The sequence below is a fragment of the Ictalurus furcatus genome, chromosome 8, assembly GCF_023375685.1.
Source record: "Ictalurus furcatus strain D&B chromosome 8, Billie_1.0, whole genome shotgun sequence".
Lineage (NCBI taxonomy): Eukaryota > Metazoa > Chordata > Actinopteri > Siluriformes > Ictaluridae > Ictalurus > Ictalurus furcatus.
In genome coordinates, this window is record NC_071262.1 from 2916294 (window position 1) to 2939248 (window position 22955).

At 41.1% G+C, this 22955-nt stretch overlaps 2 protein-coding genes across 5 annotated transcripts in view; both read left to right on the forward strand.

The window, feature by feature from the left end:
• Window positions 1-12652, forward strand: part of LOC128611061 (fibronectin type-III domain-containing protein 3A) — a 38110-nt gene extending 25458 nt beyond the window's left edge. Inside the window, exons 16-26 of the mRNA XM_053630299.1 lie at window positions 606-668; window positions 805-923; window positions 1021-1126; window positions 1247-1422; window positions 2868-2981; window positions 3106-3255; window positions 4978-5255; window positions 5338-5541; window positions 6143-6309; window positions 6974-7095; window positions 7918-12652. Of these exons, the coding sequence (XP_053486274.1) occupies window positions 606-668; window positions 805-923; window positions 1021-1126; window positions 1247-1422; window positions 2868-2981; window positions 3106-3255; window positions 4978-5255; window positions 5338-5541; window positions 6143-6309; window positions 6974-7095; window positions 7918-8220 (1802 nt within the window). The 3' untranslated portion in view covers window positions 8221-12652. The remainder of the gene's footprint in view (window positions 1-605; window positions 669-804; window positions 924-1020; window positions 1127-1246; window positions 1423-2867; window positions 2982-3105; window positions 3256-4977; window positions 5256-5337; window positions 5542-6142; window positions 6310-6973; window positions 7096-7917) is intronic.
• Window positions 12653-14747: 2095 nt separating this feature from the next.
• Window positions 14748-22738, forward strand: rraga (Ras-related GTP binding A). 4 transcript variants are annotated; one of them, XM_053630298.1, is made up of 11 exons: window positions 14748-14888; window positions 16691-16805; window positions 17014-17113; window positions 18876-18942; window positions 19221-19443; window positions 19862-19957; window positions 20418-20540; window positions 21122-21213; window positions 21338-21453; window positions 21601-21718; window positions 22071-22738. In XM_053630298.1, the coding sequence occupies exons 2-10, from the start codon at window positions 16779-16781 to the stop codon at window positions 21702-21704; spliced, it is 948 nt and encodes a 315-aa protein (XP_053486273.1). In that variant the 5' UTR covers window positions 14748-14888; window positions 16691-16778; the 3' UTR covers window positions 21705-21718; window positions 22071-22738. The 4 variants fall into 4 exon arrangements, with proteins under 4 accessions (XP_053486273.1, XP_053486272.1, XP_053486271.1 ...); XM_053630297.1 differs by lacking the exon at window positions 14748-14888 and adding an exon at window positions 14943-14971; XM_053630296.1 differs by lacking the exon at window positions 14748-14888 and adding an exon at window positions 15056-15350 and having other exon boundaries at window positions 21601-21749.
• Window positions 22739-22955: the final 217 nt, after the last annotated feature.

Sequence of the window (22955 nt, forward strand, 5' to 3'; positions counted from 1 at the left end):
TTTTCCAGTAAATATATTTCCAATGAGGATATGCACATGAAATTTTCAACAGACATCCGTATTAACTCAAGAAATCTGGAAAAATAAAGAATTCACAACGTTAAAGTCCATAAATGAAGTTATGTGTAATAAAGTCACGGGAATGACTCGGGGGAAAAAAGTACTGAACACGCTAAGTGAGACGTATTTAATACTTAGTGGAGAAGCCTTTGTTTGTAACGACGGCTTCGAGACGCTTCCTGTATGAAGAAATGAACGCGCCGCAGTATTCAGGTGTGATTTTTGGCCCGTTCTTCTAAACGTATCGTCTTTAAATCTTGTTCAATTGGATCCGAGTCAGGCGATTTGACTTTTTACTTTTTTCCCCACGTCGTTCCACTTCATTACACATGACTTTATTTACGGACTTCGATGTTGTGAAGTCTTTATATTTCCAGATTTCTTGCCTTAATACTGATGTCTGGTGAAAATTTCATGTGAACAGCGTCATTGGAAATATATTTACTGAAACAAATGTTGACGCGTCCAATACCTGGTTCCCCCGCTGTGTATTGGCTGCTTATGTTTTGTGGTTTTTTGATTTTATTTTATTACTTGCACATCAGAGGCGCCAGAGGATGACGGAGGCTTGCCGATCGCTCTATATATACTGGAACTCGGTCAGAGTGGTGAGAGAAGCTTCTGGCCTTAAATCACACCATCATGAAGTCATCATGTTAGACCCAGAAAGTATTTAGCAACATATAAACTGATCAAATGTTTGAGGTTTCTAATTCATGCATGTGTGTGTGTGTGTGTGTGTAGACCACCAGTGGGACGTTGTGTACCGTGGGCCTCTTAGGCAGCATGTGTGTGAGGGCTTGCAGGAGGGGAGATGGTATAAACTGCGCGTGTACTGTGAGAGTCTGGGAGGTCAGAGTCAGGTAAGGCCATTCCGATATTTTGGAATGATGGGTTTTATGATGTAGCAGGGATATTTGTTCGTGTCCTGATCGAAGAACGTCTCTTTGTTCCCTTCAGGTGTCAGAGAGTCTGTGTGTGCAGACGGCTCCTCTGCCTCCTGGACCGTGCCAAGCCTTGCACCCTGCAGAGGGAGCCACCTCCTCAGAGATCTCACTATCTTGGGGTGACGCTTCTTACATTTTTTTTTTAAAGATTACACAGAGGACATTAATATGAAAACGGAAAAATTCCTTTCGTTTAATTATAAGCATTTGAATACAGATGCCTCGGTTGTGTGTTCCAGATCCTCCAGTGTGTGACGGCGGGGCAGAAGTGTCTCAGTACTGTGTGGAAATGGCTCAGTCAGGAGGAGACTCCCAAAAGCAGGTGTTCCAGGGCTCAGATCCCTACTGCACTGTGGGCCAACTTCTTCCTGGTACAACGTACCTGTTCTGGGTGAAAGCGTACAATGCAGCAGGGGTAGGTTCATACCAGAGAGCTATGTGATGATGATGTGTATTGTGATAATACTGCAGTGCTGCATGGTTTTCTGTGAGTAAAACTGGCATAGCATATATACTATATATTGTCCTTCAGTTGAGTCATAGTCACGTTTGTGTACAAAAGAAACCATGAGACTCTGCATCGAGATTCAGGAGCCTCAGGGCAAACCACACGCTTGGGCGATTCAGAGACACTCTCTCGAACACCTGATCCGAGTTATTAAACGAATCAAAAATCTAGAAATGGAGTTCAAAAGAACTACCAGAAGATACGTAAGAAAACGTACAGGATTTATATTCATGTCTTCTTTCTTTCATCATTCGTCACCACGTCTGTTGGAATCGTGGTGATGTTGTTTCATTTTCATGGAATGTGTGTACAAAAAAACAAAAAAAAAAAACCCTGTTATTCGACTTCACTGAAATCACTTTATTTATTATACATGGCCAAAAGTATGTGGACGCCTGATCGTCACTCCTGTACGTGCCCAGTCCAAGCCCATGGGCATTAAGACTTGAGTGCGTTCCACTTTGCTGTCATAACGACCTTCAGTCCTCTGGGAAGGCTTTCTACTAGAGTTTGGAGCATTGCTGTGGAGATTTGACCGTTCAGCCTCAAGAGCATTAACGAGGTTTCTCAAGTGAGAAAGCCTGGTACGCAATTCAGTGTTCTAATTCGTCCCGAACGTGTCAAATCGGGTTAAGGTCGGGGCTCGCAAAAAAAAAAAAAAAAAAAAGAAGCCTTCATTTGCCACGTATATATAATATAGTACAATGAAATTCATTTCTTCGTTCGCATATCCCAGCTTGTTAGGAAGTTGGGTTCAGAGCACAGGATCAGCTTTGTTACAGCACCCCAAGAGCAGAGAGAGTTAAGGACTGAACAGTGATAGTCCTGGGTCTCAAACCCCGGATCTTCTGAGCAGTAACCCGGAACCTCGACCGCTGAGCCACCGCTGCCGACAACTAAAGACGAACGAACGTCGCCTGCTAAATGCTTTCCATTTATTGGCTCGCTATCGCAACACTTGCATAATATGTATATTAAGGAACTTGGGGTGTGTCGTATGCTTAAACAATGGACTAGTGAGAGGGAGCTGAGGCTGCTTCATCAACTTCACGAATCACTGCATGTTTTCTGCGTTATTCTGTGCGCTTGAATCTGCTGTCATGTCTATGCAACTGCATGTTTACATCAGCGTAACGACAACGAAAGGACTAATTAATTCATCGTAGATCCCGTCAGTACTAAATAATAGATTGTGGTCAGAGATGCAGGTTTGATTTTACAGCTTGTATCTTGACAACTTTAGACACCATTTTTTTCTTCTTCTTTAATTACGACATATAAAATGAATCCTACATGTTTAAAATGTTGTTTTTTTTTGTACCATTTATCGCTGTGATTTTTTTCCCCCACAGTGGGGTCCCCTGTCAGATGTGTGCCAGGCTTCCACGACACCAGGAGCCCCAGAGCAGTGCAGTGTCCCCAGTCTTACACTAAGCACTTGCAGTAGTGTACTGGCCACCTGGGAGGTGAGCAGCCATACTGCGTTAGTTTTTCTTCCTTCTGACTGGTAGAAGTATGAAAAATGATTATATATATATATATATATATATATATATATATATATATATATTTTTATCATTCTTATTACAGAGCCCAGCCTGTAATGGATCAGAGGTGTATGAGTTTCAGATGGAGTGGGGCCTGGAGGAAAGTTCTCTGGAGTTACTGTACTCTGGTTCTTCATCTCAGTATGAAGTGAGAGACTTGCAGCCAGCCACACAGTACTTCTGCAGAGTGCAGGTAGGAACTAAATACTACACTGTGTTATAACTTGTATATTCCTTTGGACAAAATGACCCATTTCAACATTTTACAAAGGTGGAACATCACAAATAATTACCATTTCAACACAGAATATAAAGCCCTTGGTATATTATTATTATTATTCTTTTATTTATCTTTTTTTACATTATATACAGTGCCCTCCACTAATATAGGCACCCTTGGTAAATATGAGCAAAGAAGGCTGTTATCTTGGCAAAGGGAGGTAGCACAAAGTATTGACTATAAGGGTGCCAATAATTGTTGCACACCTATATTTAACAAATATTTTTTTTATATATATATAAACCTGTGTTGTGTTTGCAATTGTTTGATATCCCATGAGAGCAGAGTATTTTTGTGAATTTTTTTTTTTTTTTTTTTAACAAAAGATCAAAGGTTTAAACAATAAAGACACTTTTGGACAGCCTTCTTTGCTCATATTTACCAAGGGTGCCAATATTAGTGGAGGACACACACTGTATATATATATATATATATATATATATATATATATATACGGTAATATTATTCATCCGGCCCTGAAGCTAACCAGGTAAAATAAGTGTTGAAACATGATTTGTTGTAAGAATTATTTAACAGGAAGTTGGCTATAGTCCTTCTGACATTACTACGTTTTATGCGCACTCGTAGCGGTGCCAGAGTCGGGCTAGTAATGTTGTGGTCTTTTGCTCAGTCAGTCCGCCTTGGTCTTAAAAGAAACAGAAGATTGAACTGTGTGGTCGGATCGTGTTACATTTATAAGCAAAAGATTTACAGTTACTTTCTAACAATGAAACTAAACATCTTTAAAACTCTAGGTTGAAATGAATAGCTAGCGATAGCTAGGTTTGTTGCTAAGAACTTTAAGTATACTACACTTTCACACATATTAGTCTCTTTGCCCGGTCCGAATCAGATCAAAACCAGAGTGTTTCATTTGGTTTGGTCACGTTTCAAACTGCACGTAAGTGAAATGTTGACCGAGGGTTAGGGTTAGGGGCTGAAAACGTAGCCTACTTGTGAAACTCTTGAATTCATTGATCAGAAATAATAATAATAATAAAAAAAGGTAAACAAACCTTTACCGAGTGCGTGTAGAAATCCTCGAGGACAGAGAACATTGGGCTGCCACTAAAGAAATTATTAAGGATGTAAATAATTAGTTGCAAACACTGTTTAATTTCTGTTTTGTTTTGTTTTTTTCTAAAGTCCAGAACAAATCACAATTCCCGCAGTGGTATAGCTTTGCTCTTAAGCTCAGTTTGTGCCTCTTTGCTCAGTTTAGCAGCTCATATATAGCGAAAAATGCTGCCAGCAACCCAAAATACACCGAATTTTTGGTTCCCTTCTTTCATTTGGGTCAGTTCAGGGTCGAATCGCTTTCTCACTGCAGTCGAACCACGCTACAGTTCACTTGGAACAGTTGTTTTGGTCCACACCAGAGTCTTCTTCGCCTAAATAAACCACACCAAGGGGGAAAAAATGCGTCAGGGTTTGATTCAAATGGACCGAATGCTGCATTCGAGTGACTCTATCCATGTATTATGTCCATATATATTAGAGATTTTTGATGATAAGTCGGAATGGGTATAAATGTTTATAGCAGTAAACAGCGTTGAACAAAAAAAAAATAAAAGACTTCAAATGAAAGATGTGAAAGTAATACGCTAAGTCATGTTCTTCTTCTCAAACACGCAGGCAGTCAATGCTGTTGGTGCAGGTGTCTTCAGCGATGTTGCCACGGTAAAGACCCCAGCCTCAGTCCCAGCAGCTGTGGAGCATGTGGAGGAAATCGGGACAGACTCCCTGGGCGCTCACAGTACCGCTACCAGTCTGGCTTTAAGGTGGACAGAACCTAAGTGTCATGGAGCAGAGATTTCCGGATACAACATAGACTTTGGAGAAGAGCACCCTCTGTCTGTCAGGAGGACTAACTACCACATACTGGAAAATCTTCATTCGGACACTACATATAGGTATAACCGTTAACCAAATTAACTATACAGCTCACGATGATATTTTCCTCGATATGTGCCCAATCATTCTGCTGTGTTCCAGGATACGAGTGCAAGCAGTGAACAGCATCGGTGCCGGTCCGTTTAGCCCAGAACTAAAGCTCCGAACAGGACCGTTGCCTCCTGAACCCCCAGTGCTGGAGTGTGTAGTGGCTGGACCTCAGAGTCTGAAGCTGAAATGGGGAGACAGGCTTCAGAACAGTCATGGCACACACTACTGTTTGCACATGCAAGCCGGCTCGGACAGGTACTGGCCTAGTTACAAGCCTCTAATCTGTGTAGAATGCATGAGACATGGTTAATACAGCGTTTAAAAGACAGTGACCATACGACTGTATTTTAGATTATCGGCAGATGCTAGGCTGGACAGCAAGGAGTTGATGGGGATGCTGAGATGTGCTACAGAGCAAACCTACATGACTGGGTGATCAAATTGACTGGACCATGAACTCATTTTAAGGGGTTCATTACCAATTTTTTTTGGTGTTTAAATTGCCGTATTACCAAATATCACCATGGTAAACCTAATTTTCAAATATCACTCGACCATTTCACCAATCCACCTATCCATGGTGAAAATGAAAGGAAAATCGAATCGTGAAATTTTTGTACAGAAGTCTCTTGGCACACCGTAATAACTTTGATTATCTCGTTACAATGGCACCTGTCATAGGGTGGGATGGACTGTATTAGGCAGCAAGTGTAGAGTCAGGTGTCGAAAACAGGGGAAAACGGGCAAGTGTAAAGATCTGAGCGACTTTGACAAGGGCCAGATTGTGACGGCTAGACGACTGGGTCAGAGCTTCTCCAAAACCGATGGTGAGAATGTGTGCTTTTCTGTATTGTAGGTTGGTTTGCATCTACAGCGGCCCCTGCCATACGTTTAAAGTGCAGCGACTGTGCGAGGCTACCGAGTACCAGTTCAGCATTCAGGCTCACGGTGCAGCTGGCACGGGCCCCCTCTCTGCTCCGTACATTTTCAGCACTACCCGCTCTCCACCACCTCAGCTCAAACGTAAGCCTCGATTATCCATCTGACCTTGTCATACTCGTTGTGCCTTTTTCAACTGGGCGTACGAAAACGAGAAAAGGCCCCAACGGGAGCCAGTGGCGCTTGGGATTCTAGTTCTAGTTCGAAGCAATGTCATCATTTTAATAACACCATAATAACGTAGGCACGTTTATAACACGGTGACAAAGAGGGGAACGTGATATAAAGTGTGTTAGTAAGACAGGATTTCGCTTGAGTTGCACGAAATAGTTTTGCACAGGTCTTTCGCAGTGATGTTTTTTGGTAAATGAGACTTTTTAGGTGTACTTTTGATGTGATCAAAATCGCAAAACCCTGGAGGGACTGGTAAGACCTTGGTCCACCATGAGTCCCAACAGCTTCAACACACCTTGGCTTAGATTCTACACGTCTCCAGAAGATATTCCTTCAGCCGGTGTTCTGGAGTAGGGGGAGGAGAGACTTCACAATGATGCAACCCAGCCCCAAACACCAACCAAATCAAATCTTTGGTAGTGGACCTGTAGTTAATGGACAAAAGGACAATTCCAGCTTTCTGGTGTTCTGGTTTCTTTTAAAACCCCCCCGTAGTGTATGCTTACACATATTTCTGAATTTGATGCTTTTCTGCTTGTTTATAATATTTATTGCTGTTATGTGCTTTTCATAGCCCCAAAAGTTGAACTGGTCGAGTGGAATAGGTATACAGTCACATGGGAGGCGCTTGAGGCGATGAAAGGAGACCCGATTGTTTATGCGCTGCAGCTGCTGAGGGGCCGTGAAGTGGAGCAGGTATGGAAAGGAGCGTCTAACCTTAGTGTAACGAGCCCACATCGATACACAGAATATTATGTTCATATTTATTGCAGTCCATGTTGTTTTCAACCTAAATCTCTAACCACTGCATTTGTAGTCTGTGTGTGATTACCATGGGGGCAAAAGTTCACGGTTTGGCTGTACTAAAACGAACGGAAGACGCACTTATAACGGAGATCTAATGGCAGTTGTTACAGTCTGAAATGTTGTTATAGCCTAACGATAACAATCGTTTGGTGAGACAAGAAGGGAAGAATATATTATCCATTCAATACAGTATTAAAAGAAGAAAGGCAGCTGACGATGCCACAGCCATCTGTGGCTTGGAGAACAAGCCCAAGAGAACATAACTGGCCATGGTTTGAGGGAGGGAGGGGTGATACTGTCTCACTGATCTATCACAGCGACACTAGCCGATCACGGGCATCCGTGAGCTCACGTATGCAGAAGTGGAAAGATAGCGCTTTCCTTCCAGTGACTGGCATCATGTGTCTCGGAGAGAGCATGTGATTGCCTCCTTGCTTTTTTTAGCTGTCGTATGATAGGGGCAGAGATGCCTGATGGATAGAAATTTGCCATGACTAAACTAGGGAGAAAATCAAACTAGGGGGGGAAAAAAAAAATGGATGGATTTATGAAAGTGTGCTCACATATTAATCAACTGCTCTTAGACTCCCATTATAAGTGTGTACGAGTACAGAGGTGCTTGGCTTAGGTCTGGCCATTTCCCTCACCGACGATCAGCGTTTTCTGGCTCTAGAATGATCACGAGTAACACTCCTCCTGTGTCTCTTCTAGCTATATAAGGGCTCTGGAACGTCATACACATGGCATAACTCCACAGTGAGTCGCATGTGTCGCCTGCGCGTGTGTGCCGGTCGCCGGAGCACGGACGGTGGAGAGCTGTGGGGTCAGTGCAGCCTCAGCACGGCCCTTCCTGCGACTGAGCCACCCAGAATCTCAAACTCCCACAATCCCCAGCCCAAGAGGAGTTGGTCTCTCGCCGATGAGCGCTTTGCAACTGTTCTGCTCCTCGGCTTTGTCATATTGGCCATTCTGTTTGCCGTGCTCATCCAGTACTTTATCATCGAGGTGCAATGAGGGAAGAGGAGAGGGATTAGGTGGAAGAAGGGAAGCAAGGAATAAGATAGAGGAGAAGAAAGGAGAAAGAAAACGCGGCACGTTCGAGCGGAGCAGGCCTCGTAGCACATAGCCGCCCTGACTAGCACAGAGCATTTTGAAATAGTCAAAGCCCAATTATTATTATTATTATTATTATTATCATTATTATCATTGGCCTTTTTTTAAATGACTATTAATGCATGGAGGAAAGAAATCTATATATGTCAACAGTAGGTACTTTGTTGTGTAAACTGTGACGAATGGGACTTCAGTGTGCCATCTGTGTACTTATTTTAAGATGGTTACTTCACAGTTTTGGCCAGATTTTATTATTATTATTATTATTATTATTATTATTTCATATGAATCCGGATTATTTTTAGACCACGGAAACTTCTACAGGCAAGGCCGATCGCGCGGTGCTTTGGTGAGCTTGGCTGGTATTCGGTACACAGCAGCCTTATCTGAACATTAAAGGACCTCATTTTCAGATTGGAAGTCATGAGATTCTCCTGAAACACCCTTGAGGATTGTTACACCAGTGAGTTTATGTTGCTTTATAAAAAAAAAAAAAAAAAAAAAAAAAAAAAAAAAAAATATGAAGTCTTATGGGCTGAGTGCTTTTTTTTTCTGCCTTAGAATACCACGAGGTTTTTTTGGCGTATTTTTTTTTTTTTTTTTTTGCGCGCGGATATCCTGTTCCTTTTTTTAATTTTTATTATTTTTCCAGTATCACAAGTGTTAAAACGGGAGACAGTGCCAAAGCTTTCATAGACGTATACAAAAGCGCATACTCATAAATGACTGGAGTCTCTTGTGCTCTCATTTGCAGATAAGAACTCTTTTTTTTTTTTTTTTTTTTTTTTGGTAATGTTTAAGAATTCATAACATCATAACCAGATTATACACAATAATTCATTCATTTATCTGAGACATTGGGAGAGCTAGATTTTTATGTTCTGCTATCACCAGTGTGTTCTTATACGGTAGACTATACATACATTCTAGATATGTTCATGTACATACAGATATGGCAGTATTACTTAGAGATAGCCTATATGGATATGCATTTGTTATAAATGTCTCTATTTAGCTCAAACTGAGCAGTGTAGTCCCTTTCTGATTTCCGCTTTCGGCGAGGAGTTTTCTTTAACGCTGTTATTTTCCTCAGTTACTTTGTGATGAATTCTCATCATTATTTTTATTTGATCCAAAAGTCACTGATTTAAAAAAAAAAAAAAAATTTTTTTGAAATCTTTAGCGTATTTTATATTTATATATCCATACTGCAAAAATCAACCTTCCCAGTTTCCTCCTGGTGCTCAATCCGGACGGCGTTAACGGTTTTCGATGTCGCTGTCGCATCGTTATTGAAATTAGAACCATGATTTGACGGGTCCTTGCTTTCACAGAATAATTTCCCCCCGCCCTTCGACGTAATTGATGGCGCTCGATGAAGTAGACCCAGAGTGAAGTGCCTCTTATCTGAAAAGGCGTCACGTCGTAAGTACATCGGTGTCAGGCTAGAATCTTTGCCTTGCTTTACCTTAAGGACTCTAAAGCTTAGTAATTCATTAAAGAGCAGAGTGCACTTAGTCTCTCGTGCTTCTGTGCAAAGGCCTGCTTTTGAGCTTCTCGTGCACACGCAACGCTGTGTTTCACTACAGGAAGGTAGTGGTAAACGTGTTTATAGAGCTGCTAGTGTTTTTTATTTACGACGGAGAGAAGCTGCTGTCTGGACTTCCTTGTTTGTTTTCAAACTTGAATAGAGCTGTACGCCGTTTGTCCTTTATACCTCTTTCGTGTCGCAAAAGCCATTCTATTGCACAGCAGATACCGTGGTTTGTTTCTCTTTCACTTCGCCATTTTCCTTTAGATGTATCGCTTCATCGTGTCGGTCTTACCCTTAGGGCTTTCCACATTAACCTGTATACTTTGCATGGGCTCAAATTCCCAAATAGGTCCTGGGGTATCTCAAGGTTTCTGACATATTGAATGTCTTAGATGTAGAAGTAGAAGCGGAATTTACTCACGCTACAACACACACGTTTTCTCAATGCATTTATTATGCCAAGGTGTCCGTGTTAAGGGAGTGATTCACTGAGAAGTGAACTCGCTGGATCACATGAGTGTGTGGAGAAATAACAGATTGTTATATAGGGAATTTCCATTTCAAAAGGGTGCTGGTAGCACGAATCTGTTGGGCCAAAAGTGGGTTTTTTTGGTCGGTTTTTTTTTTTTTGGTAACACTTTACATAAAGGTACATTAAAGATGTAAGATTTTTGGAATTTTTGAACTTTTCAGCCTCCTTTGGTTTAAAAAAAATAAATAAAAATACACACTATTGCAAGCTACTTGCAGAACATTTCATAATGTGAATGGGTTGATGGGTTTTGCTGTTATCTTCCCTGAATCTGCGCATTAATCTCAGCCATCAGCCAGTTCACTGCCACTGTAACTGCAGGCTGTCGGACGCTACTGCTAATTTTAGCCAGCTAGCCAAAAATATAGTCGTTTCCGTTGTTTTTTTTTTATTATTTTCGCCCTGATCTGTGTCCGTTGTGCGGTTTGTTATTTAATCTGTGTGTTTTGTTCTCCAGCCTGCCCAAAAAAAAAATGAATTAATCAATAAATTAAAAGCTCACCCTTAGCTAACCTGTTAGTCACTAGCCACCTAGCATGAGTTCTCACGTGCAGGTGCATCTCAAAAAAAAAAAAAAAAATTCGAATATCGTAGGAAAAAAAAATCGTCTTTCCCCGTAATTGAATTCAAAAAATGGAACTTTTCATATATTTTAGATCCGTTACACATCAAGCGAAATATTTCAAGCCCGTTTTCCGTTTTGAATCTCGATGTGAATCTCAAAATATTCGATTAATGACTTTATAATACAGAAATGTCGACCTGAGAAGAACTCTAATCAGCGAATTAATTAACTCAAAACACCTGCGACGGTTTCCTGAGGCTTTAATCTCTCGGTCTGGATCGGAACGCACGACCGCGACGTCGCGTTAACGTGATTTACGCGTAAGATCAGTGCTGAAGTTTACGGATCGTCAATGATAAATATTTCCGTAAATAATGGGAGTTTGGCGCACCTTAATGTAAAGTGTTCTCTTTGTAAAAAAGAAAAAAAAAAACAAACAAAAAAAACCCTACCAACTTGCTGCTACAATGAAAAAAAAAAACAAAAAACCATAGACTGTTCATCCTTTAATGTAAGCCAAAAGCTAAAAAGTAATTTGTATAATTTGTTGAGTGTTAAAACATACAAATAAAACTCTAGCATTTAATGATGTATCTAAGGAACCGACATGGACCAAAGATATTACTGCTGCAGTGTCTATAAATATGGTTTAATACCACCAATGCATGTTTAAACCTCTTTAAATGGTTGATTTTATGATTATTCTAATCTGTTGATCACGTCATCCAAACTCATATTTACTCCAAGTAAACTGTGGGACTCCTAATTCACTGTGCTTGTGAAATGAGTGGCGAAATTCACACTTCGGAATGACGTCATGACTAAATGATCCAACGAAACGGCCAGTTTTTTACGCCAGATTAATGGAGTGTGATTCAGTGTTTTTATGCTTCTTCTTCTTCTTCTTTTATTTATTTTTTTTTTACCCCATACGATTTTTCAAAATAAAAATGCAAAAGAGCGTTTAGGTTTGTCGTCGTAGCCCTAAAAGCTCAGTAACCTCCTGTGCAGCTTTAAATTTGTGTGTAAGCTTACTGCATTTGTAATCTCATAGCATTTCAATTTCCTGAAGATGTAACCAAAGCTGGTACAAAGACTGTTAACAGGCACCGAGGTTACTGTGCACACGCCGTCTTGCTTTCGTATTTACATTTTGCCATGATTTAAGAAAAAAGAGAGAGAGAGAGACAGAGAGAGAGAGAAAATTGTCACAAAGCATAAGAAGCCATAAGGGACAGCCTGAATTGTCATGGTCTCTCTATCTGTGGCTCGCTGCTAAACACACTAATAAACAAAAGTAGGCTATAAAATGTTTTAAGCCCAAAGTAGTGTCTCGGTGTTTTAGAATGTCACGTGTAAACTAGGGAAATAGACTGGGGGCACAAACAAATGAGCAGCCAGTAGTCTGTATTGTGTGCCATCATGTACATGGAATCATCTTTATGTCAATCTACCAGCTCCAAATCACCTTTTGTCATGCCAGTGTTTATAGACCATGTTTTTTGATACTGAACTTTTTTTTTTATTTTGAAATACAAAAAAATTATACATTCCAAAAATATTTATCTGTTGTTGTTTTTTTTTGTTTGTTTGTTTTTTTTTTACTCACATTAAAGACTGCCATGTACCGTATGTCATAACTGACTTGTAACAATCATAGATAATATATTTAATATGTTCAATAAATTATAGTCATTCTGTGTATTAAGTGTGACTTCTGGGTTTCTTTTCTTCTTCTTCTTCTTCTTCTTCTTCTACAAATAAGGGGAATGCTGACTGGATACGGTTAGGGGCTTTTAGAGTGGAATAAAAGGAAAATGTAACTGAAAAATGGAAGAATGGTAAGATGGAAGTGCATCTTCACAATAAGATAAATACACTACATGGTACACCAAAAAGTTTGTGGACATCTAACAGTCGGTCTTCCCCCGAACTGTTGCCACAAATTTGGACGCACACAATTATGCAAACAGGATGCAAATATCCAACAGCCATGTTGCAAAATCTAGTGGAAAGCCTTCCCAGAAGAATGGAGGTTATGATAACAGCAAAATCTGGAATGGGATGTTCAAAAAAAAACATACAGGTGTGACGGTCAGGTGTCCACAAACTTTTGGCTATTTAGTGTATAAGGCAAAATCGATAGAAGATTGTTGGGAACGAATAAATAAATAAATAAACAAACAAACAAAAGGTGCTTTGGAATGAACTTCTCAGATTTTAGACCTAATCTGAAGAAGCTAGGATATGACATCAGGCCGTTAGAATAACTATGTCAGATTGAATTACAGTGGTGCTTGTAAGTTTGTGAACCCTTTAGGATTTAGGATAAAGAGTGATTATCGCGATTAAAGTGATTAGTTACTTCCTGGCAGCTCGAACCAATCAATCGTCACAGAGATCACACATTTTCTTCACTCTGATGACACCAACATTACCTGAAGCTCTTGAACTGTATCTGCATGATCCATCCATCCATCCATCCATCTTCTATACCGCTTTATCCTTTTCAGGGTCACGGGGAAACCTGGAGCCTATCCCAGGGAGCATCGGGCACGAGGCGGGGTACACCCTGGACAGGGTGCCAATCCATCGCAGGGTACAATCACATACACATTCACACACCCATTCATACACTACGGACACTTTAGACACGCCGATCAGCCTACCATGCATGTCTTTGGACTGGGGGAGGAAACCGGAGTACCCGGAGGAAACCCCCGCAGCACGGGGAGAACATGCAAACTCCGCACACACAGGTCCACGGTGAGAATCGAACCCCCGACCCTGGAGGTGTGAGGCGAACGTGCTAATGCTAGTGCTATCTTTTACCATTACATTACGAACATGGAAATGCAATGTCAGTGGGACACAAATGCTATCTCAGTTGTCGAATCACCTTAATAACGAGCGGGCAAAGGGCGGGCTAATACAAGTTATTAGAGAATATTTATATCACATATACTGATATTTTTTGCCTTACACTTAACCTTTACTGTTTATATATCGACAAACAGTATGACCGATCACAACTTAGCATTTATTATTATTGGTATTCAGACAAGCGCGCACGGAGGCTTAGTGGTTAGAACGTTTGACTCATGCCTCAAGGGTTGAGGGTCCGATTCCTGTCATGGCCCTGTGTGTCTGTGGGGGGTTTCCTCCTGGTACTCTGGTTTCCTCCCCCAGTCATGCATGGTAGGCTAACTGTCATGTCCGTAGTGTATGTGAATGTGTATGTGATTGCGTCACGCTGCGATAGATTGGCACCCCGCCTTGTGCCCCATGCTCCCTGGGATAGGCTCCAGGTTCCCCGCGACCCCATAGGATAAGCGCTATACACATTAGCTGCGTTTACATGGACAACAATAATCCACTCTTAATCCGATTAAGACCATACTCTAATTAAGAAACTACCATGTAAACAGCAATTTTTACTTACCTTAATCTAATGAAGGTCATAATCGAAGTAAGCAATAATCTAATTAAGACAGGTGGAGTACTCCTGTTTTAGTCGCATTATGGACGTGTAGTAGTGACATGTAAACACCTTAATCACATTATGAACGTCGTGTGGGAGTTTTCACCGCATTTTGCGACAGGACACGATCACACACGGCAGTTTTACGTTTTACGGCAAACAAGAGAGTTCGGCTGTGTCCCAAATCACATACTTTCCTACTACATGCCTGTAGTGGGGAAAAATACATGTATCTCGGCTCCTATATAGACGGTAACTACGCGATTTGGGACACACCCACCGCTTCAAGCAGTTGTCTATTAGCACGTAAAGCATGACAAATAATTAACTGCACTTAAAGCGTTCGTAAAAAAATTAAATAAAAACACCCAAAACTGTATACGGTACCATAACGAAGACGAACTGTATGTTGATACGTGAAATTCTGGAGAGACGCCGGACGGCGTGGCGCGGTGACGTAATGACGCGGGCTCTTAATCTAATTATGTTCTAAAACATGTAAAACGGGAACATGACAGGAGTATTCTAAAAGCGACTCATGTAAACACCTTAATCACATTATTATCTTACTCGGATTAAGGTCAATAATTAGATTACTGCTGTCCATGTAAACGTAGTCATTCAGACATTTTATTATTTTTTGGTAAAGAAGTCTTTCTTTCCGTTCTGCGCAGAACTGTTCCTGCGTCTTTAATTTTTTTCTGCGTTTTATCAGCGCACCCTTCGGCTTCTTGAACGCGCCCCGTGTTTACAATTAGTCACATGCTCTCGGGTTTTTAAGGCAAATGTTTTGGAGTAGTGTGTTTTTACAGCCTGAATAAATCATGGAATGGGGATCTTAATCGCTTTGAGGCTTTAATAAGTTAACTGTCAATGGATAGTATTTAATACGAAGAAGAAACCAGCAATCCAGGGCCAGGTACTCGGCTATATTCTTCCGTGTCCAGCTGAGTTGCTTAGGAACAGTTTTTTTTTTTTTTATGTTTGTTTGAGCTCGCTAGCTAACTGAACTAACCGTTAAACATAACCTGCTCATTACTCCTCGTAATACTGTCCGTTAATAGTGCACTGTAAAGGAATTTAGTTATTAAAATAGTTTTAGTTAAATATTCGGCTTTTTTGGCTAAAGGAAGCTAATAAGCTAACTAACTTTTTTCTGCTTTCCTAACTAGCTGTTGTTGTTATTTATATATTTTTTGGCATTAACTTAATCACTAATGAATATCACTTCGACTCATTTCATGTTTCACTCAAATTTATTCTTAATTTATATACAATAAAGAAATTGTGCTCTTGCTTTTACTTAGCCATTATCTCGCTAAGCTAGCTGTAACCTAGTACTTCGTTAGCGCATCCTAGCTAGCACTCTCATTATGGCTTCCTTGTTTGTTTGTTTATTTACTTATTTTTATTTATTTTTCCACAAACAGCTTCCGACTCGGGTATATGAGAATAAAATTGTTTTTCGTGTCTGTATACTGTTTGGCTAAAGGACCTGTCGCACTCCATCATAATGGCTTAGCAACCATGTCACACGACAGCCAGCTTGTGATCACATGGTCACGTGACTTCCGTTTCTCCAGTCAGTCCGAAATGCCCACAAACCTCAGAAGAGCATTATGGGTATTGCACTGTGGGAGTTTATCTACACCAAGGGTTCACCAACCTTTTAAAGTCTGGGAGTCTTTTTATTTGTATTAAAACACCTTCAGTATTGATTTGTTTCACACACATACTAAAAACAAAACAAAACAACAACAAAAATTCTAATTGGGCACATTATTTAAGTAACAAGTTAACAAGAGTTTCTGTTTTGTTTTGTTTTAATCCACTCGTACGATCATGTAGACTTCGGGTTGACGGTACTTATTGGTATAAAAGCGTTGATAGTTATTGATCCCACCTTTATGATAAAATCTAGAATATCCCTGACCCAATTACAGTGCTTCACAGAGCCCTTGAGGATCCCCCCCCTTCCCCTCCCCGGACTCCATATTGAGAACCACGGTTCTACACCATGCGTTTTGATAATAAACTTGTTGAAATTCACAAAAAAAAAGGCTCGATAGGTTGAGATAGGTCGTGATGAACAAATACCAAACGAAAGAACGTGTAGGTTTTCCGACCCCGGTGTATAGTGAAAAAGCTTTTCAGGCAGAATGTGATTTATTCTGTTTAAGGAAAGCCAAGCTACGCCTCGGGGTTGTTCTTCAGTCCGCAGTATTCGTAATTGTAAACGTTCTGTTTCTTCTGTCGTAGCGTCAAAGACTGCAGGAGATCATCTCGGTGTGGTGGAGTGTTCCCGGTTGCGATCGTTTACAGTAGGCTCTGTCGCCGACAAGGGGAGATGTCAAGTACCGCCATGAAGAAAAAGGTGATTGATTGGTTTGTTTGTTTGTTTGAGATTTTGTGAGCGAACGCAGTAGAAACAAGTTACGTTTACTCATAATAACATGCGGTTTAGTGTAAACGGTTCTACCAGGTCGGAAAATGTTCTCCTTTACAGTGTGATTACGTCAGAAGCCCATGCTTATTTAATGGCGCTGTTGAAGCCTCTTTGCTGAGTTGTTAGTGTTTTCTAGGTGTTACTGATGGGAAAGAGTGGCTCAGGAAAGACCAGCATGAGATCAATCATCTTCGCCAACTACATTGCCAGAGACACTCGCCGGCTGGGAGCCACAAGTAAGATGATTTAACACGAACCGGTTATTCTTCCTCCAGCTGTTTTTCTGCACTTGGTTGTTGTTGGTTTTTTTTTAAACTAATGTTTGGAAACGTAGTCTCGTGGCGTCTCAACCAGCTCCCTAGATCAGTAGGGCGTTCATCGGTGTATCGTCCGGCTATACGATTAAACGTCACCAATAAAATATTTACGTATTATGTATCGTATAAATTTGCTCGCTTAATCGCAGACATTTCTGTCATCCTATGTCAAGCAGTCATAGGCAAGCTAGTGGATTTTTTTTTTTTTTTAAAGAATAATAATAATTAAGCACTTAAAAGTCATCAGACTCAAACAACCCGTATATAGAACGTCAGATGAAGTTAAAAATCGCTAACGTAAGTAATCATTCGAGAGCTACAACAACGATAACAAGCTGCTTAGATTTGTAGCCGGAAGTTGGCAGAGAGTTCATCCGTCGTTTTCTTTTTTTTCTCGTTGTTGGTTTTTTTTTCTCGAGCCGAGAGGCTTCAGAAAACACGTCGCCGTTTCCTGTAAGGGAAAGTATGGAGAGCATGGCTGCTCCCTGGGTTTTGTGGTGCATCGTGGGAGTTTTTAGGGAGCGAACGACCAAAACTGACACCGTTTATTGATTTTTATTTTGCATTTAACCAAATGTTTTTTTTTGTTTTGTTTTCTTCACGTCATGGTGTAATTTTAAGATGTTCTACCACAGGAGGGTTAAACTCTCGAATCACTGGTCAGAAGGCACGGCTTAATTTTATGTAACAGCACGTCGTTGTTTCTATAGTAACAGCTTATCCGCAGGGACGTAACGGAAGTCCGATAAGCAGATAAAGACGTGGTGGTGTTCGACAAAGGAAAAAGGTGTAGTCGCGTTTTCCGAGACGGGTTTTTTGGGATCTTTATGGAAGGCGTCTCGGATGTTCGGCACCGAACGCCTTAGAGGCAGTCGGTTTCCCGATGCGAAAGAGTCTTCAGGAGAAAGGAGTTTTTTGTTTGTTTTTTGTAAATTTATTTATTCAAGTTTTACTGATTTGAAGAGAGAGGGGGGCAGGGAGAGACTGGCTGTTTGTAGCTGCTCTAGCATAAGTGATAACTGGATCTGCAGATGTTCCGTGATTAAACGTATCTCTAAGCAGTTAAAAAGCATCGACACAGAAGTGATGCTCTTTTCATAAATAAGCAAGTTGAACTCGAGACCGCCGTCGCCTCGTCTGCCAAACGAGTCTCGTCTTACTAATTTGTATGCCAGAAACCGCCTTAAAATATACTTCTAACAGGACGGACGCTGTTAAAGGAATGAGAATACCAGAGAAATCCTCGAAACGTTCGACCACTCGTTCTTGAGGAAGCTTGGAGCGACAACCCGAAAACATAAACATCGCAACGATTAGCAGATCGCTCCATGGTGGCGTGCGTTTTTTTAAAATTATTATTTATTTTATCATATAATTTTCATCAAATAGCAAATTATGTAAATATGTCTGTCTTTATCAGGGCAACACTGTGTTCTTAAAGCACTGTTTCTTAACACGTAGGTGTTAAAGGAGCGCTGGGGGGGATTGGTCCAAACCCGTTTCAGTTTCAGCTGTTTGCCAGAATTTTTTTGTATCTGGTGCCTTTAAGACCGAGGACAGAAACGTTCATCACCCCCCCTGTGGCGTTTTCAGTTCTGAAGCAGGTCCAGGTACAATTTTAGGGCGTTCTCGTAATTCTGATCCGTTCCCAACCGAAGCTCTGTTTTTATTTTCCCTGCAGTCGATGTGGAGCACTCCCACGTGCGCTTTCTGGGCAATCTGGTGCTGAACCTGTGGGACTGTGGAGGGTGAGTACCGTGTGGAATCAAATCGCGGTGTGAGATATATCCTAGGACGTTTTTTTTTTTTTTTTAAAAGAAAGAATAGTATTTGATAATAGTCCATCAGCTTACAAGCGAGTTAGTACAGGCTTGAAAACAGCACTTTGGTGACGTGAAATGGACGCAGGTACGTGACCAGACTACGGATATATTTGGGAAAAGTCGTGTCGTGTTCGACGCTGAATATTCTCGGTATGTAGCGGCACAGTTTCCGTTTATTTATTTATTTAATTTTCTCCCTTTAGGCAGGATACGTTCATGGAGAACTACTTCACCAGTCAGAGAGATAACATCTTTCGGAACGTGGAGGTGCTGATCTACGTGTTCGACGTGGAGAGCCGCGAGTTGGAGAAGGACATGCATTACTACCAGTCCTGTTTGGAAGCCATCCTTCAGAATTCTCCCGACGCTAAGGTCTTCTGCTTGGTGCACAAAATGGACCTGGTTCAGGAAGACCAGAGAGACTTGGTTAGAAAATAAATTCTCTCTGTAAATTGGGCGGGGAAAAAAAAAATAATACATATAATTATTATTGGATTAATAATACAATTATTCTATTAATAAAATTGTGTTAATACTTTTAATGTATAAAGTATTTAAAAAAAAAAATCATGCAGCGCTGAAAAGCAGGAATTTAAAAATACAAAAAAATTAAATATTATTATTATTATTATAAAAAAAAGATGATGCAATACCAGCATTCTATCAGAAAAGTGTATTGTGACATAATTTATCACAATTTTATTATTTTATCATATTTTGCCAGTCCCAGCTATTTATCTTTTGTCAGTCTCTTCCTCGATAAACCAGTCCACATGTAAACGATCACAACGCAGCTTTCTGAACACGTGCGCTTATTAACACTCCTCGACGTGTGTCCGTACAGATCTTTAAAGAGCGCGAAGAAGACCTGAAGAGACTTTCCCGCCCGCTCTTATGTACCTGCTTCAGAACCTCCATTTGGGACGAGACCCTTTATAAGGTGACGTGGGTTTGATTTGATTCGAGTGTGCGCTTCATGAAGCGGTTGAAGGTTGTAGGATCGAGCGTGCTGTAGTTAATGAATGTGATTTTTATTATTTATTTATTTATTTTTTAAAAGTTTGATCGGTATAAGGTTTTAAACACAATGCCAGCCTGTACATGAATGGAACTTGAATAAAACGAAGGCGAACGACGGAGGACGTTTTTGTACACGCGTTCCCGGTCGAAAGTTTACACAGACTCATTCTTTCTTTCTTTATTTCCACGTTTTAGAATAATAATAATAATAACGTCATTAGAACTCTGGAGTAACACAAATGGAACTATGGGAATTATGTTTTAGCATCTTCAAAGTAGACAGGCTTTTTTGCTCTCTGTGTGCGTGTATAATTAGACTGTGATGTCCACTGCGTTTGTGTCATTGTGACGTGTGTGTGTGTGTGTGTGTGTGTGTGTAGGCATGGTCCAGCATTGTCTATCAGCTGATCCCAAACGTGCAGCAGCTCGAGTCCAACTTGCGCAATTTTGCCCAGATCATCGAGGCGGACGAGGTCCTGCTTTTCGAAAGAGCCACCTTTCTGGTAAGCACGCCATTTGAAATCAGCGTTTCATCACGGCTTATCGTACTGCTTCGTCAAGTCCACTTTTACAGCTTTACGCAGACAAAGCCGTAGACATACGGGCTTGAAAAGATGCATCCGCTCGGTCACGTCGATTCCGAAATCTGACGAGATTTTAATGATGACTTTTCGGATTCGTTCGGTAAAGGAAGGGTTCCTCCGGGTAATCCGGTTTCCTCCCGCAGTCCGAAGACACGCGATGTAGGCTGATTGGCATTTCTAAACTCTCCGTAGTGCCCTTGGTGGATTGGCACCGCGTCCAAGGTGTCCCCCACCTTGCACCCCGAGTCCCCTGGGATAGTCCCCTGTCCGTGTAGGACAAGCGGTGCGGAAAATGCGTGGTGAAGCGTGGTCCGCCGTAGCAACGGTTCAGATAAGAGAGATAACCCCGCATTCACGCGACAGACAACGATCGGTTCTCGACGTACGGAGTCAGAAATATCCGGCGACGAGACGTACCTATAACGCGAGTGACACGCCGGCACGGAACCGCGTTCTTTCGTTTCAAACTCTCTCCTACGTTTTTTGTTCCTCTTTCACAGGTGATCTCTCACTATCAGTGCAAGGAGCAGCGAGACGCTCACCGCTTTGAGAAGATCAGCAACATTATTAAACAGTTCAAGCTGAGCTGCAGGTGACCGCTCGGGTTCTTTTCGTTCTTATTCGCGGCTAATAAAATCCCATCGTTCTGTAACGTGTTTTTTTTTCTCTTTTTTTTTTTCTTTCTGGTGTGTGTGTGTGTGTCTGTAATCCCGCAGTAAATTAGCTGCTTCCTTCCAGAGCATGGAAGTGCGCAACTCCAACTTCGCTGCTTTCATCGACGTGTTCACCTCCAACACCTACGTCATGGTGATCATGTCCGACCCGTCCATACGTAAGTGAAACCCCGCTGAGGTTAGGCTTGGCTTCACTCGGGCCGTTTCCTCCGTGTGCGCACGAGTCGTTAAAACGCGGTAGAGTTCCGGCTTTTGGACGAGTCACGAGTCACTCTCGTCTCTTCCTCCCTTTCTCCTGCATCTAGCCTCCGCCGCGACCCTCATCAACATCCGTAATGCCAGGAAGCATTTTGAGAAGCTGGAGAGGGTGGACGGCCCCAAGCACAGCTTGCACATGCGCATGCGTTAGACATCTCTCCTCAGGTAAGACGATCGGACGTCAACACGGCCAGAGGTAACCTTGAGAGCCCGTTTTTTTTTGTTTTTTTTTTTTCCTTAAGTTTCTGCTCCACAATCTACTTTTACACATTCCGTGCACCATTTATCTGCTTACTCATAAGGAGCTGTCCATCGATATACATTTTCTGCTTTTCTGTCCTCGTAATTATTGTGCCAATAAAATCTTTTGATATCTCAGTCATGGATATTAGTCTACCACGTCATAAAGGACTTAAAAGACATGACATGTTTTGTCATTGTGTGCCAGACGGTACTTCTCAGTACATGCCTGATCATTTGTTCTTTTTCTATTTCTTCCCTTCCCGCGATCCGCTAGAGGGCCTGCGTGCCAGGGAAATGGCACCCTGGGGAATTCCTCATATCTGCTGACTTCACTGCATCCAGGATGTTTTGTCGTTGTTGTGTCGTTTTTTTTTTTTCTAGAGACTCTTGCCATTTATTAAATTTTTTATTTTATTTTTTTTAAATCGTCGCACGTTTTTCCTCGGAAGACCAGAACATGTAAGGCTGGTTGGGATTGATGAGGAACTGGGTGTAATCATGAAAATCTTGGTAAATGAGTGGATCGTTAAGCCATAAAAAAAAAAAAAAATGTAAAAAATAAATCAAAAATGGATATTTTTTTTTTTTTTTTTTTTCAGGATGACGCACATTTTAAATGTCCCTTAACAAATGATCAGTGCCATAGAGTGAGCCGAGTTCTTTAGACTCGCACACCCCACCCTTTTTGTGTTTTGCATTGTATAAATGCTGCATGTGCTGCAGCTCGCAATTACTATATGGTTTCTTTCAAAAAATAAATAAATAAATAAATAAACGTTGGCCGACGGTAACAGGGCCGTCTCAAATGAAGCAAAGGTTCACAAAGGTTCCCCTTTTCTATCCAAAACACGTTTGTTATTTCCCTATTTATTATCTCGGTGATGGCAACGCAAATAAAAGCAAAGCAAATAAAATCAAAGGAAGTATTACTTTTTCTTACGAGTGAAATGTTTTCTCTGGTTTTCCTTCTACGCATGACACGCAAAAATATCTTTCTAAGTGAGCCTGGGGTCCTGATGTTGCATGCAGCATGGAGGAACTGATTATTATTATTATTATTATTATTATCATTATTATTATTACCCTTTCAGGACACCCTGTTTTATACAACAGCAATGTGTACACTCACCGGTGACTTTACCAGGAATACTTGTACACC

Coding starts and splice junctions, on each gene's coding strand:
- rraga (XM_053630298.1), top strand. CDS start 16,779: ATGTCAAGTACCGCCATGAAGAAAAAG. Junction 18,943..19,220: donor AACCTGTGGGACTGTGGAGG/GTGAGTACCGTG, acceptor TTCTCCCTTTAG/GCAGGATACGTTCATGGAGA. Junction 19,958..20,417: donor GGGACGAGACCCTTTATAAG/GTGACGTGGGTT, acceptor GTGTGTGTGTAG/GCATGGTCCAGCATTGTCTA.